The sequence below is a fragment of the Coffea eugenioides genome, chromosome 4, assembly GCF_003713205.1.
Source record: "Coffea eugenioides isolate CCC68of chromosome 4, Ceug_1.0, whole genome shotgun sequence".
NCBI lineage: Eukaryota > Viridiplantae > Streptophyta > Magnoliopsida > Gentianales > Rubiaceae > Coffea > Coffea eugenioides.
In genome coordinates this window covers 24,381,922-24,398,832 of record NC_040038.1, presented here as the reverse complement: position 1 = coordinate 24,398,832, position 16,911 = coordinate 24,381,922, and the positions used below count along the sequence as shown (strand labels likewise).

The following is a 16,911-nucleotide window of genomic DNA, read 5'->3' as shown; positions in this document are numbered from 1 at the left end:
TCTTTCTTTTCTTCTGTTGCTTGGAAGAAAGTAAGATGAAATGCTCCATTATTATAGCTTTGTCGTGCAGCAAATCTTTTTGCTCACAGTTTGTTGCTTGTAGAAAGAATGAAAGAAATAGAAGTGTACTTGGTTTTGAAATTGTAACATGCTAGGGAGATGTTACGTAGGTACTTGGTTTTGTAATGCAGTCTAGTATCAGTTGTATAGGGAGAACAAATGCAAAGGAGAAATATAGGGAAACTATTCTTTTTTTATCAATTGTAACACCCTTTCTGTTGCAACATATAGAATGATCCTAGTTAAAGACTTGTAATTAGTGACCCTGAAGCAGGCACTGTTGTTTGTTAGCCTTATAATCATAATCTAATTTTATGCTTAAGGAAAAGAAAATATCTCTATATCATTGTGCAGCACTGACAGGCATGTACCTTGTTAGTTTGCAAGGCATGCCCTTAGTTCTTTTATGTCTATTTGAAAATGATATTACTTACATGTAATGGAAACTGGATTTTTTTTGATCAAATACAAAGATTGCTGAAAAATTCAAGAAAGGGAAGACAAACTATCAGTATTTAGTAATATAGATTATTGACAAGATCATTTAGTTCATGTACCCAATTCTGAGTTCTAATCCTTCTGGAGCTAGTCCAACTAAGCTAATACTCATTGTATATCAGTAATAATATTGAGAAATCAGAGTCTTTGTGATATTTGTTAGCTTGAAGGTTGCTTAGTTTTTCACATGATTACTACATTTACAATTTCCCTTCCGATTTTAAAGTAAGTGGTATCTGATTTTTGCCATCTAAAGGGGATTTTTTTATTATCTCAATCTGATTTATCTTTAGGTAACTGTCCTTCTTGGTTATGATGGCATTGATGACTCGATAGACAATGAACTATGTGAGAAGTGTAATGGTGGAAAAGATGATTTTGATGTCTCATTGGCTTGTAAACGTTTCCCATCCATATCATTGGGTTTCTTTCCACCGGTGGAATTGTATGATGAAGCAACATGCAGCTCCATGGATGAAGGCCTTTTAGCATCTCAGCTTTATCAGCAATTTCTTGCCAATTCCAGTGAGCCTAAGTTGGTTGATCCGGATTCTCTATATGAGACATGGACATCTTTATGTCCGGAAAGAGAAGCTGGGAGCTCATCTTCTTTAACGGAACATTTGCATTCAGGGTCACCAACTTTGAAGCCAAAGGCAGGAAGCAACTTAGAATTCCATCTTGACGAACCTGTCAGTGCTACCACTATGCTTGAGACACAAAATACTGCTGCACCAATACTGCTGACACAATTACCGAGTGTGTAGTCATATTTCTTTTTGACTTTTACTACATGCATTCACTCTGAAATTGGGAAAACATATGGAAATTGGAAAGGAAATCATCCTACAACCAGTTTGTTGTCTTGAGTTTGTATTTTAAGTTGGATAATTTTTTAGGAAGTACTACTATGAGCCGTTGGTCTTGTTGACCTCAATGCTATTGGACAGACAACTTAATAGTTAGTGAACTGTGTACCTTCACCTTTCTGCAAATAGACCTGTACATTCTGGAGTTTGGGAAAAAGACAAAGTTGATTTGCCAACATTTTTAAATGTTGTATGTTGTATGGTTTTCCTTTTCTAAACATATGTTTCTTTTCGAATGCAATTAACTTGTTACTAGACAAGTAATGTATGAATCTGAGGAATGAGTTCCCTCACAGGAGATGCTGCACTAATTTTCCGCGAGGAAAGATCTAAAGCACCATGAAGCAAATGTTGGAGACCTCTTATTATGTCTTGCAAAACCTATTTCTCTAACTCTCTGATAAAACATCAATCCAAGCACAAAAGATCAGAATATTCAACTAGGTACATATGGCCAAACTATGTTGCACATGCCGGGATTTCTAATGCACCAAAGAGGCTGAATGGGTTCAACACCAATCCCTCTTTTGTTCACTCATTCAATCTATCTGTGGCTTCTGCATACCTCTTCATTGCGATCAGCTCCAACTTTTTGTCCCATAGTACAAGAGTTGTCATTCAATTCGAACTGATTTATTTTTGCTCCTCTGAAACCATGTAATTCTTGTGCCTATGGTTAGATTTGCATCACAAAAAAAAAATTGAACACATAAATAAATGGATGAATACAAAAAGACGATAAATAATCTTTTCTTAAAGAAGTAATTACTCATGATCACAACAGTAATAGTTTACCTTGAGCAAGCCAGTCATGTTCATGGAACTGAAAGTGCATAGTTGGCCATAATTTTGTTGATACTGTAAAGATTCTATCATGCTCACCTCATTTGTATTTGCCTAAAAATAAAAATAAATAAGTACATTTATGAATAGCTTATAAATTATTACCTCTTGTAGTCAGTCATGTTCATCGAACTGAAAGTACATTTATAAATTATTACCTCTTGTAGTTCATGATGTTGTATACTGCATCCTGTAGATACAATATTTATAATATCTCCTACAGGCTAATGAAAAGAAAAAACAAAGATTAGAATCATAATATAAGAAAATATTGAATTGCAAAGATTGTAAAATTATAATGTAATAAAATCTCATCATGTGATGACGCTGGTAACTTCATAGTTACACTATTTTGCAAACTTTTTTTCGTTGATCTTCTTCTCTTAGTAGCCTTCTCTAGACTACTCCTCAGTCTCTTGCCTGAAATAGTTTTCGTCTTTCTTTTGATGCCCTTGATATTGATACCACTTGCATTAGTAGTATTATTTGTGGGGCTAGAAACTTTTGTTGCATTTGACATCTCATTGCTCAACCCCCTCTTGATATAACCTTGCATCAACCAAATCCAACATTTTCAAAAGGCCTTCTTTAGCAATTCTATAAGTTTCTTCTGCTTGTACAGCTTTTGTGACCAATTGAGTATATAGTCTACACAAATCTCTATAACGCTTCGTAAAAAGCACTTTCGGATCCAAATCATTATTGATATTGCAAGAATTATTGTCTCTAATATATCCTGCTTTTGCTTTGCTGGTCCATCTCTTTATTATGTATTGACTAGTGATCTTCATTATGTTTCTTACATTAAGAACTTTCAGAGAATGAGAGCACACAATCCCAGAGAATTCAAACTTCCTGCAACTACATGAAATCTAATCACCTATTGCATCAAATCTAACCATATGATAGTTTTTTCTACCTTTAGGAGTGATCTTATACTCTGTCACTGTTCCAACCTCACTGTAGGTGATTATACCACAATCATGAGATTTGCCCCACTCAACTTCAAACCATTTGAATACTTCAAGCGTATAAACACTTGCAGCTTGTTTCAAAACATCAACATCAAATGGTAGTACTGGAGTACTTGTATATGCTCTAAAGTCGGCTTTAAGTTCTTTATATCTACGATCATCAACTAGCCTCTCAAAATGACTGAAAAACTCATGAAATTTATTCTTGTAGGTTACATACCTTTTTAGCACACTATTCATGCTTTCGCTTCTTTGTGTTGTTGTCATATCTGCACAAAATGTTTCCCTTCCATATACCAATGCCCATTTCTCTTTAATTTCAAACATATGTTTCAACCAATCATTGTCTTCAAGATCATATTTCTTCAACATAGCATTCCATTCATATATAAAGTCTTTTTCTTCATCAAAATCATATATACATCTACTGAAATCACGAGCAAATTGTTTAAAATTTTTTAACACATGACTGAGATGAATAGCTGTGTGACGCCCCGAAAAGTATAAGTGTGAGAACCCAGAAATATTTGTATTGGAGAGATAAAAAGATAAGTTTTAAACCAAAAAGGTGACAAGTGTCACCTTGTGATTTAATCTTGGACTTTGACCATTATTTCTTACCTTTACTAATACTCAATTTTGACCCAAAAATCATCCTATTTCTATGCTTCATGGCCGGCTCTCTCTCAAAGGAAAAGAAGAAAAATCTCTCAACTTTCTAGCTTCTCATCTCACTCAATCTTCAATTCTAACCGATTAAACTTGAATTTACTCCATAAAACCTCTTAGTTTGGTGGAGTTGAGCTTGGTTGTGAAGTTGTTTGGAAAGCTAAGGTGACTAATTGCTCTATCTCTTGTGTTGCTAAGGTGAGTTGTGAAGAACCACTTTCCTTCCTCTAATGATGTTCAATTCATGATTGGAGGTGGTATCAGAGCTTAGGCTTCAGATCTCTGTAGTGTATCCTAGGCTTGAAGTTTACGATGCCGGACTGTAGGTTTGGTCTGAAATATTGGAGATTTATATTGTAATATGTGAGTTTTATCTTGTAATATGTTTGAGGAATGTAGTGAATGACTGAGTCCCGGCGAGAGCTGGGCAGGCGGCCCGCCGAACCCTCTGGTTCGCCTTAGGGGGAGGTGGGGCTGTCACAGTTGGTATCAGAGCCATATGCCGACGGTTGGGACTCTACGTCCTTTTACTGGAAAAGCCCCGAGCCTCTCGTTCGTGAAGAGTCACGAAGCGAAACTCTCCGTAGGGGATGGCCGCGTGCGGGTGGTAAGCTGATAGGTACCTTGTGATGTGACCCTGAGAACTGTCACAATTGGTATCAGAGCTTAGGCTTCAGATCTCTGTAGTGTATCCTAGGCTTGAAGTTTAGGATGCCGGACTGTGGGTTTGATTTGACTCTTAGTGTTTACTTGGAATGCTTGAGTGATTTTTGCGGGATGTCTTGACTTGATTAGTACAAGAGGGAATGTCGAGGACGACATTCTTTTAAGGAGAGGAGATTGTGACGCCCCGAAAAGTATAAGTGTGAGAACCCGGAAATTTTCTACTTTTCTAGGGTTTATTTTTTAAACGCCCGCTTTTTCTACATTTTCTTGATTAGAAAAATTCCCCAGATAAAGTTTATGAGCAAAGATAGTTTTAAAATGATTTTTCTAGTATCGGTTAGTTTTTGAGAAATTAAGAGCGTATTTTGAACGTGGGACCCGCAAGTGCGGTAAATGCATTATATTTTTGACAACTTGTTGGGGTATTAAGTGATATTATTTTACAAAGTGTTAAGATATTTGTATTGGAGAGATAAAAAGATAAGTTTTAAACCAAAAAGGTGACAAGTGTCACCTTGTGATTTAATCTTGGACTTTTGACCCAAAAATCATCCTATTTCTATGCTTCATGGCCGGCTCTCTCTCAAAGGAAAAGAAGAAAAATCTCTCAACTTTCTAGCTTCTCATCTCACTCAATCTTCAATTCTAACCGATTAAACTTGAATTTACTCCATAAAACCTCTTAGTTTGGTGGAGTTGAGCTTGGTTGTGAAGTTGTTTGGAAAGCTAAGGTGACTAATTGCTCTATCTCTTGTATTGCTAAGGTGAGTTGTGAAGAACCACTTTCCTTCCTCTAATGATGTTCAATTCATGATTGGAGGTGGTATCAGAGCTTAGGCTTCAGATCTCTGTAGTGTATCCTAGGCTTGAAGTTTACGATGCCGGACTGTAGGTTTGGTCTGAAATATTGGAGATTTATATTGTAATATGTGAGTTTTATCTTGTAATCTGTTTGAGGAATGTAGTGAATGACTGAGTCCCGGCGAGAGCTGGGCAGGCGGCCCGCCGAACCCTCTGGTTCGCCTTAGGGGGAGGTGGGGCTGTCACAAGCTGCATTTTGAAATATATGCCATATGCAAAGACGGTGACGTGTTTCAGGCCATGTAGAAATTAGTCCTTTAGCCATTGCTGCGTCCTGATCCATAAGTATAGTGTTTGGTTTTTTTCTTAACATGGCTCTCGCAAAAGTGTCAAACAACCACTCAAAAGTTGAAGCAGTTTCATCATATAATAAAGTAGCCCCAAATATTGCAGTCTGCTTATGATTATTCACTCCAACAAATAATGCAAATGGACGGCCTTCATTATTCTTTCTGTACGTTGTGTCAAAACAAACAACATCTCCAAAACTTGCATAATCTACCCTCATTAATCTGTCAGTCCAAAAAATATTTGTAATCAAAGCATCCTGATCCACTTGAATTGCATAGAAGAAATTAGGATCCTCTAATTGCATTTTTTTCCAAATATTCAAGTACGCCTCCTGTATCTCCAACTTTCATTTGTATTATTCATTTAGAACGTAAATAATTCCTGTAATCCTCAGGAATGAAACCTAAGTTCTCCCGTCCTCCCACTTGTAGTGCCATAAGTTCATGAGAAACTTTTGGTGCTATACCCACATGGTGTGCCATATCAATTTCAGCTGCATGAATAGAATTTATCTTTCTATGTGATATGTGTAAATGACTTTTGTTGGGACTTGAAAGATAGTGATTATGCTCAATGATCAACTGACATATACGAAACTTACCAGTTTGTCTACTATTAACCTTCATCTTCGCCGAACAATTAAACCGTGTCTCAGGACGAGGGGCTCTTACATTGAGATCTCTTTTATCCTTTGTTCATTTTCCTTCAGCACTACAACAAAGTACCCTATCCATGAGCTTACCATTACTATCTTTGTGGAAGCTACTTCTTTTGATTCCAAAACCAACTTCCTTTGCATATGCTAAGTAAAAATTATAAGCATCTTCTTCACTCTGAAATTCCATGCCCATCTTCGGAAGTAGTTCAGGAGGAATCGATGCATGAATTTTGTTTACATCCTTTATCACATTTAAAACAGGTGGAGTGGAAATCTCATCATTCGTAATTTGATCTACCTTGTCAAAATCCAATCTGCGACAGGATGATACCTTAGTTTCCATAGAAGTCGTAGCATCCATATCCTGCAAACTTTCACACAAGGTTAATTGCAATACAATAAGAAAAAAATGTAAGCAAATTTTTTTCTTGGATAATTTATTGAAATAGTTGAATTCCCAATTCTACTTGTTCACTACTACTACTTGCAACTAATCAGAAAAGCTATTGTTACTTCTTGTATTTTTTTTCAATTTGGTACATTAGTAAAATTTATAAGAATTTTTGAAATAATAAACAATTTTTTAATCCCACAAAGTAACTTATTTTCCAGGTATATCACAATTAGCATGTAAGTAGTCAATTTGACCACTCAACTAATATTTAACCTTTCCAAACTCACAATTCAATGTAGATTTGCACTTTCACGGAAATGAAAATGAAGAATTCAAATATGAAAATATAAATTGCATAACACAAGGTAGGGTGATGTTACTGTTAGTAATTACATAGGCTACAAAACCCAATGCCACCTTTAAAATTTTGTAGTGGCATAATTGGTTAAAGTATTCAACAGCTTAGTTTGTTCTTTCGGAACCATTGAATGATTATTTAAACACTTTCCTACAGAATTTCACTCTCTCTCTGTCATTAATGTAACTTCATTCTTTAGGGGACAACATATTCGGGACAAATGCAACTACTATGACCAAAAATCTACTATGCAGTTTAGGGGAATCATGACCAAGAATCTACTATGACCCATGCAGTAAATATTTTTTTAATATCAAAATTATTCATACATAGTAAATTATTTGTAAACAATAAACAATAATTCATGTTAAATCAATAACAATAAAAACAAAAGTAAAAAAATAGTGCAATCAGATTTATGAAAATTTATGTACGATCAGATTTTTAACTTATGGGTGACGGATGTCACTTTGTCTTTTAAGGGTGGATGCAGTTTTGAAGCGATTGATTGGAGGATTTCAAAACGAGAACAACCCAGGTTTATGTGGAGCTGGTTTTTAATCTTTGAGGGCTTGCACTGCTTCAAATGACCAGGAATTACTATGACCCATGAAGTAAATATTTTTTCAATATCAAAAGTATTCATACATAGTAAATTATTTGTAAACAATAAACAATAATTCATGTTAAATCAATAACAATAAAAACAAAAGTAAAAAAATAGGGCATATAAATTACCTAGAATTGAAGATAGTAATAAAATCTCTTTTTAATTCCCTTGCTGATGTTCGCTCCAGCAACCGTTCTTGACGCTCAATATGGTGTAGAATCTCGTTATCCAAGAAAGGGGAAGAAAAGTCACCTCTTGGCATTAAAACGCAGGCAAAACTTTAGAGTGGTGATGCAAGGTCTTTCCTCAACTTTTAGCTTATTGGGCAACGGTGCCATAAGCTTCCAGGGACTTTGTCTCTTTTTGGCTTTGTTCAAAGCAATCACCGATGAAAGACTTTGGTGGCTCAATCGCTTAGGTTTTCTTTTTCTTTTTCCCCAGATCGTGAGTGGTTAACTCAAAAGTGATGGTATTTGAATTAGACCGGCCGGTTAATTTTGGTTCAAAGTTTTAGAGGGTAGAGAAAATTTGTATTAAACCAAACCAATTTGAATTATTAAAAAATTAAAGTGCAAATAATAATAGGACACTTGGCGCAATATTAGAGGTGGCATTGGATTGAGACTCAAAATATGTCACCGAGGATCCCAAGTGCTTACGAGGAAACTTTTCTGCAACTAATATTTGTGACAGCCCCACCTTCCCCTAAGGCGAACCAAAGGAAGAAACAAGAGATGTAGAGATGTTGGCCACCTAAAACCTTCAAACAAACTTCAATAGACCACTCACAAGCACCCAAAGGATAGATTTTATGGAGTAGAATCTAAGTTATGTGGTTGGTTTTGGAAGATTGAGTGAAATGGAAGCTAGAAAGTTGAAGAATTTTGTCTTTCTTCTTGCTAGAGAGGTTCGGCCATCAAGAGGTGAAAATGGTGAATTTTTGTGATTTTTTTTGAAGATATTAACCACTTAGTCAAAATAGTCAAGAAAATGAATAGTAACTCTTAAGTCCTAACCAATATCATGGTGACACTTGGCATCACATTAATTGCATTTCTATCCTTTGTTCACCTCTCACATCAATCACTTCACACTCCTCTACTTATCCATTAACACCCGATACATTTTACACAGTATCCGGAATCTAACCTTATTGGCCGAATTTTTCCGAACTTTCCGCACTAGTGGGTCCCACGTCCTTTCTATATACTTAATTTTCCAAAAACTCTCCAAGGCTAGAAAAATCATCTAAAAACTATAATTGCTCATAAAATCCACCAAGAAAATATTCCTAGGCCAGAAAATGCAGAAAACATGCAATTAAAGGGGAAAACCCTAGGACAAATATTAGCGAATTTACGGGTTCTCACAATATTTCCAGGTTTCTGCAACCGAAAAACTTTTGCAATCTTCTTCTGAGTTTCATGATATAAACTTCCTTTTGCATAAAATCTCAACTAAACATCAAAACTTTAATCTAAGTAACAAAACACGGAATTTTAACATCCAAACAAGCAAAAATTTTCAGAATAGGAACGGAACATGCAATTCTTCTTCGCTAATTTTTTCCACAGCTTTGCAACTCTAGTAATCTCATACGGCAATCTTAACAAGAAACCAGTCTCAAGCACTTGTCAAACACCCTAAACCCTTCATCAAGATGCAATACACACAAAAGGAAAAAATCTAAGGTAAGGAGAAACTTGTGAGGCCCCAGGTTCGTCCATTGGTCTCAAGTTTCTGGGTTTTCATGTCAAAATCAAGCAAGCACCATACTTTCAAGCCAAGACAACAATCAAAAAACAAACATACTCCAAACTTCAGGTAGACCAAAGGCTTCAGCATCCCAAAAAGAAGAATGACTCTGTTAACATGGCTTAAACCAACCCAGTTTATGCAACTCTGGTCGAAAAGGCTATTGACAAGATAACGAGGAAGAAAAATGAAGCTTTATGATTCATAACTTAGAGATTATCACCATTATTCTCTCATTTCCTGTGTCAAACCCATCTGAGACTAACGAAAGGCATCAAATGATTGAAAAGACTAGCATTTAACTAATGTTCATGAGGATCTGGACAATAAAGTCGCAGCCATGGCTATAAAACATTGACAGCAGCAAATAACGCAAGATTCATGTCTTGCGGATTTGAACTCTCATGAAAAAATGGTGTTAAGACTGTCAAAAAGGAGAATCTATGGTTACCTTAGAGAAGTAAGATGAATGTACAACGCCCCAGGAAGTCACTCTGATTCCAGAAAGGAAGTTGAGAACTTCGTCGCAGTAAACTTCAGTAGTGACGAACCTGATACTTTGGATCTCGATTTGGCCCTTTTGGAGGTGTTTTTGTTCAACACATTCTGAATAAAAGTTTCTCAGGTTCCTCCCCAGAAAGCACAGAAACCATAAGATCTCTCAAACAGAAAAGATAGAAGTAGAAATCTAGCCCCGAAGTGGGCTAGCTCATCACCCTGGCTGGGTTTTCGGCAGAAAATGTTTTCTGCATTTTTCCTGAAATATTCCCTCTGTTTCTTTTCTGTTTTTCCTTCCTTTCGATGTCTCAGCCGCCCCCTCTCTCTCTCAAACCCTCTTCTCTCTTTTCCCCGTTTCTCTTCTCCCTTTCTTTTTTCTTTTCTTTTTCACTTTCTCTCTTCCTTCCCTATCCCAGAAACCTTCCGTTTCTACTTTTTTTCGTTTGTTTCTTTCTTACTCCGCTCTCAGCCTCTTCCTTCCCCTCTGGTTTCTTACTCTGCCATCCCTTTTTTCTCCCCCCCTTAGGCTGTGTTTTTTGCATCCTTTTATAGGGAGCAAAATCTCCCAAACCCTCATCTCGAGGGTTAGGATGATAGCTGGGTTTTTGCTTCAGATTTTGGAGCCCTTGATTCCTTGTTTTTCTGGAATCTTCATGATAAGTCTTGGAGGGATGATGTGGCCTTGTACTGGATTTGGAGGGATAAAAGAAAAATGAAAAAGAATCGAGTAGAAATGGAACAAAATGCAGCTGGAAAATTGGTACCTGGCCTCATCAATGCCATGTACGAAGAAGATGATGAATAGTGTGCGTGTTTGCACGCGCACTAGATCTATTCTCTTTTCTTTTTTTTTCCAATGAATTAATTAACAATAATAAAATGTTTTTCTTAACAAAATGGAAATAAAATAAAATCAACTAAATCAACTAAAAATTTTGGTGTTTGATTGATGATTTTTCTTTTTTCTTTCCAATGAATTAATTAATAGTAATAAAATGATTTTCTAAACAAAATGAAAATAAGATAAAAATAAACAAAAATTAAAACAAAATCAACTAAATGAAATAAAAAAAATGCTAAAATTTTGGTGTCTATAGCATGATCAAACCGTCCCTGTGCAAGGTGCAGCATCCTTGATATAGCATATAGCTCGGCCCATTCGCGATTAGCCAACACCCAATCCAAACTCTGCCACAGAGTCCCATTCGTCCAGGTAAACGGCGCCCCTTTAAAATCGGCCGAGACCAGGCCACAATTAAATATCGCTTGGTTGAACTCCTCTATGTTTCGAGCATTCGGTGGCACCCCCCCCCCCAGCCGCTCGGAGGCCTTCGAGATAATGTTAAAATCCCTAGCCAACATCCAGGGTCCCTGGCGTGAACTCGCCAATCCCTCCATGGCACTCCAGAGAGGCCGCCTAGCTACCCTCGTGCATTGGTCATGGACCACCGAGAGAAAGAGTGCACCAGCTGGGGAGCTGAACTCCATATCAACCAATTGGTCCGCAAAAGTGGAAAATGAAATAGTGAGAGCAAGGTCCCATAAGACCCAGATCTTGCCATTCACAAAGGAGGCTGCCGACTGACAACCTATAAACTGTTTCACAAAATCTAACCGCCCCTCATCAGCCATGGGTTCCAACAAAACCAGAATTTTTACGTTAAAATCAAACTTCATCTTTTTTAAATATTGGAGCGAGTCCATCTTTGATGCACCCCGAATATTCCATACCAGAAAATTAATTGGACCTAGCATTGGAACAAATAGCATACCTCTTGCGAGTTTCCCCAACCATCGCGTTTAGTTTTGGGAGCCTGCCTGTTCTTTCCGTACCTGTTTTATGGTCTTGCACTTCCAGCAGCTCACTTGCAGTAGAATTCCTCCCATAGTGCTCCAAGCTACCAGTATGCTCCAACCGACATGTCAACTGCTCTTGCATGGCTTGAAGTTCCTGATACCGCAACCCTCTGGATGTGTCACGACCCCACCTCCCCCTAAGGCGAACCAGAGGGTTCGGCGGGCCGCCTGCCCAGCTCTCGCCGGGACTCAGTCGTTCACTACAGTCCTCAATTAAATTACAATATAAAAATCAAATATACATCAACTGGTCCACAAATACACATCCGTCTCCAATAATTACATGTCACAAATGCAGCGGAAACTAATCCCAAATATACATAAAATAATTCCAAATCCAAAATTGTACAAAGTTTAGGCCATCCATACACGTGCACAAGTACTACAAGTCCTTCCTTCGCCACGAGCCCTGTGGAGGGGAATAAATAGTTTTTGGGGTGAGCTAAAAGCTCAGCGAGTAACCAGAAAATCATTAATCAAATCGGTTTCACAATAGTTCATTTCGGTTTCACAATAGTTCATTTCAATGATGTCATATAGCAATGATGTCATAAATTAAATGATAAATCCGGAAACAACTACATCATTTGCAAAACAGTAAATATGGATTATCCATAATTCAAGAAACATTTACAATGGAAAGCGATAGTAACATTCATGAAAGGATACATTCATTCTCCTGACATTTCCTCGCTCATTTGGTCATTCATTTCATTTCATTCACCCCGTCCCTGGCTTTTGGCCAGGCTCCACCAACCTACATAGGTAATACTCGAGTATACCAAACGTTCACCCAAGTTCCTAATCGCCTGACCGAGTCCGCTTCTGGCTCAAGACGACCGGTAACAAGGGGCAATGGCCAGTTCAGCCCAAAAGGCTTACATTCATGCGCAAGTAACATTGCAATCGAAAATTTCACATTTATCGAGGTCGAGTACGATAAAGTACACACTCGCCTCGAAAACTCGTTTTGGAAATCATTATAAGCGCTTAACACGTTATCAACCAAAATACAAGTCATGAAGTCAAGAAATATAGCAAACAAGGCACACTCAAATGCCAGCACACATGATATGCAAGAAAACATTTCAAAAGTAACTTTGGAAACAGTTCAAAAGTAAATAATGTAAGAAACGGTTCATAAATAACTTTAGAAGTAGTTTGAGGTCACTCACCTCCACGGCTCAGGAACCAACCATCATATATCATTGTCTTGCTCAAATCCAAGTCTTAGATCACAAACTCAATGCAATCAAGTCCCTTCAAAGTTCGGACAGCACTTCCCCTGAATTTGCTAACTTTCCCAGCCATCATGGCTTCATTATTCTTCTCATTCAAACCCAAAGATACACACACAACAACAAGTTCATCCAATAGCCATTCAGCAAACTCCAAGTAGTACTAGTACAAGTCAAACCAGGGAAAAGTCCGGAAATGAAAGTTAAGCTCAAAACCAGAAAAACAGGTTTTGACGTCATTTTGCGGTAATGGTACCAAAGGCGCTACGATTGTCGGATGAAGGTGCAAGACCCACCGTTTCGAAGCTAAGCGATCGGGGTACAATATTGTAGAAGGTCACTCAACTCAGTTTCCAGTGTAACCAGGTCAAAAATGCAAGATGCTATACCAGAATCACGAAAACAGGTTTGCAAAACGCATTCTAGCGTAAACATCATAACTCAGCCTACACAAGTCCAAATCCAGAAATTCCAAAACCAGCTGAAAGCTACGAAACAGGGTTACATTTTATCAGAAGACCTCAACAACCAATTCGGAAGCAATTCCAGCGAAAACAACCAATTACAGTCGCAGATTTCCAATTCTGGGTAACCCAGAACAGCAATAGTAATTTCGACTTATCTCATTCCACGCTACTCCGATTGACCTGAAATTTTGTAGGCGCCTCTGAAATGTCATTCCCTACAACTTTCATGTTTTAATAAAAGGCCAATTCTGCCTCTATCTAGGACCTAAAAATTCGGACAGAATGTTCATCACAAAACCCTCACTTTTCAATTTTTGGTCCAAAACAGAAATTGGTTGCAATTAATCACTTTTTCCACCTCCTAGAGTCATTAAACATCATTTCCAATCATCATACATGACCCCATAATCATATCCATATGAAAACAGAAAAATCCCCAAAAATAATAAATCTTCATCATTTTCAACCAAAATCAGGAAATCAACCCTAAAATCACTTATTCAACCACCACCAATCACTAATTGAACATTATCAAGATCAAAGGAAAGGTTCCTTAGTCACTTACCTTACAAACCCAAGAAAAGACCCAACTTAGCACCTTTGCTTCTCAAACCACTTCACTACACACCTTAATACTACCAAGAGAAAGGTTTTTATGGAGCAAATCCAAGTTTAATCGGTTAAATTGTTTGATTGGAGCAAGAAATGAAGAAGTAAGATGAAAGCTTTCCTTTCTTTTCTCCTTGTGAAGCTCAGCCAAGATGATGAAGAATGAAGGTAATTTTGGATCAATTTGGTACTTATTTGGTAAAGGTAGTAAGATGGTCAAATGTCAAAGTCCAACCTTCAATAACAAGGTGACACTTGTCACTCTTTAAGCTTGAGATTATCTTCTTGTCTCTCCAAGACAAATATCTTAACACCTTGTACAATAATATCACTTAATACAAAATTCCAACAAGTTGTCAAAAATATAATGCATTTACCGCACTTGCGGGTCCCACGTCCAAAATACACTTTTAATTTCTCAAAAACAAACCGATACTAGAAAAATCATTTTCAAACTATCTTTGCTCATAAACTTTATCTGGGGAATTTTTCTAATAAAGAAAATGTAGAAAAGCGGGCAAGTAAAAAAATAAACCCTAGAAAATTAAAAAAAATTCCGGGTTCTCAAACTCATTTTTTTTCGGGGCGTCACAGGATGCCTCTCCACGCACTGGCTAAGTGACACAGCGCCTCTCAGATACTTGGTTCTCCCCTCTCCACCTCCTCTCCCACCCCCTCAAGAACCCAAATGAATTACTGAGTTGCAGTCGCGACTCCAATGACCCTTGCCCAGCCCCCTTATCCCCAACCTTCACAAACAGCAATGCATCAAGACCCCTTGCATCTGCCTCCCCCACTCCAGCCGCAGCCAATGGTGCCGTAATGAACCTATCATGCGCCTGTCCACCTGCGTTGCCTTCCCCCACAGCCGCAGGCTTTGTTGCCACAATCAACCCCTCTTGCGCCTGCCCATCTAGGTTTCCTTCACCCTCACCCACATCCATTGTTGCTGCACCTATCCCAGCATGCCCCTGCCTACTTGCGCTTCCTCGACCCTCATCCGTGCATCCGGCAGCCGGCTACCGCTGCACTGCCTCGTCCCCAGTCTGCGCCAACCCATTGGCCAGGACCAGTTGCTGTTGCAGCACTACCTCTGGAGCCTCGAGTTGCTCGTGGTCCAAAGCCAAGGGCGACCTTCCCCCCTCTACTTCTGCCCCAGTCACAGATTGCTAGACATCCCTCCACTCTCCAACATCCTCCCCCCTCGCCATGGTCGTTCCTTGATCTCCTTGGGGAAGAGGGTCCTTGGGTTGCGGCAAATGTGCCTGGGGATTTTTCGCAGGCCTTAGAGCCGGAAACTTCCTATAACACTCTTGTTGGTCATGGCCAAATCTCTCACAGAAGGAGCAAAACGCTGGCCAGCTCTCGTACTCCATGTTCTGCCAGAAACCATACTCCTCATCACCTATCCAGACCCTTTTTGCTGGTGCGCGGGCTACATCGATCTCCACCAACACCCTTGCAACCGACAGCCTCCTCAAATCTCCCGTTGCGGCGTCAATCTTTAGTGGTCTTCCCAGGACAGAGGCCAGCTTATTGAGTGGGTTCCTCCCAAAGAATGGCAATGGCAGGCTTGGAAAACTTACCCACACAGGAGCAATTGAGATTTCCTTGTTGGCTTTGAAATCCAGAAACCATTTGGAGATTGTCATTGGCGAACTCCTTATATACCATGTGCGGCGTACGAATAACCAAATGTAATCCTCTTCTACTGTTGGCCTGATGAGAACATGGTTCGTATCTAACAAGGCCACCGCATAGTCCCCCTTCAGCCCTAATAATAAGAAGAACCTCCTTACAGCCTCCATAGGAGGACGACTGTATGAGAATCTGCCCACCAGTGCTTGTTGGAATAGACGTGCTAACTGCTGAATGTCGCTGTTCGCTATTCTAAAAGCTGGTTCCCCTCTGCGCGTGGAGATTGTCCCTAGGTCGAAGACCTCAGCACTACTGCTGGCTGTTACCACAGCCGCGAAGCTCTTCGACAAGGGCGGCGCCGCTCCTATAGCCCCCTCAGATGGCTGGAGTACCGCCATGGCTGGCGACGGCCACACAACCCTAGTTTACCTTATTTAGCCGAGAAAGAGAGTTTTCCTTTGATGAGTTTCTCAACGCCACTCTACAGCCTAATTCGCCAAATCCGAGCGCTTCTGTTATATTTATTCACTTTATTTGTTTTTAGTTTTGTATATTTATTTTAATTTAATTTTCAATTATTTGAGAGACATTTAAATGCCAAATTGTGATAGTTAGGGGGTTCAAGACATGTATTTAGATAGAATATGTAATAGTTAGATGGTTATTTTATTATTCTTTCCCCCCTTAGATTGTAGTTAGGGCCCTCAAATGTAATAGTTAGATCTCCATTTCCTCTTATTTGCTTTTGTGTGTGCTTGCATGCTTGTATGTTTACGTGTTTACTCGCTTTCTTAGAACCTTTTCATCTACATATCATGGCTTACGTACTATGTGTTTATGTGATATTATGTGTTTACTTGCTTTTATTATATTTTATATGATTTATTTAGTTATAATAAATGCATGGCGTCACCACACTAGTCCAACGCTAGTTGTGGTCTATTTTCTCAATTTCTCGCTAGTGGAATACTAGTGAACTTGTAGACATGTGCTAGTCCAATGCTAAACCCTTAGGGACCGTCCACGCGCTAGATCATGCTTGTATGACAAATCACTACATTTCATGCATATTTTCTACTTTTTAGGATCTTTACCATT

General features: G+C 38.6%; 2 protein-coding genes across 2 annotated transcripts; both read right to left on the bottom strand.

Annotated features, from left to right (window-relative positions):
- Positions 1-1,734: 1,734 nt before the first annotated feature.
- Positions 1,735-3,616, bottom strand: LOC113769210 (protein FAR1-RELATED SEQUENCE 9-like). The gene is made up of 6 exons (XM_027313676.1): positions 3,190-3,616; positions 2,804-3,081; positions 2,429-2,494; positions 2,223-2,324; positions 1,993-2,097; positions 1,735-1,824 (listed from the first exon to the last, which is right to left on the bottom strand). The coding sequence occupies exons 1-6, from the start codon at positions 3,614-3,616 to the stop codon at positions 1,735-1,737; spliced, it is 1,068 nt and encodes a 355-aa protein (XP_027169477.1).
- Positions 3,617-15,344: 11,728 nt separating this feature from the next.
- Positions 15,345-16,211, bottom strand: LOC113769209. The gene has a single exon (XM_027313675.1). It carries the CDS (start codon positions 16,209-16,211, stop codon positions 15,345-15,347), a length of 867 nt encoding a protein of 288 aa, XP_027169476.1.
- Positions 16,212-16,911: the final 700 nt, after the last annotated feature.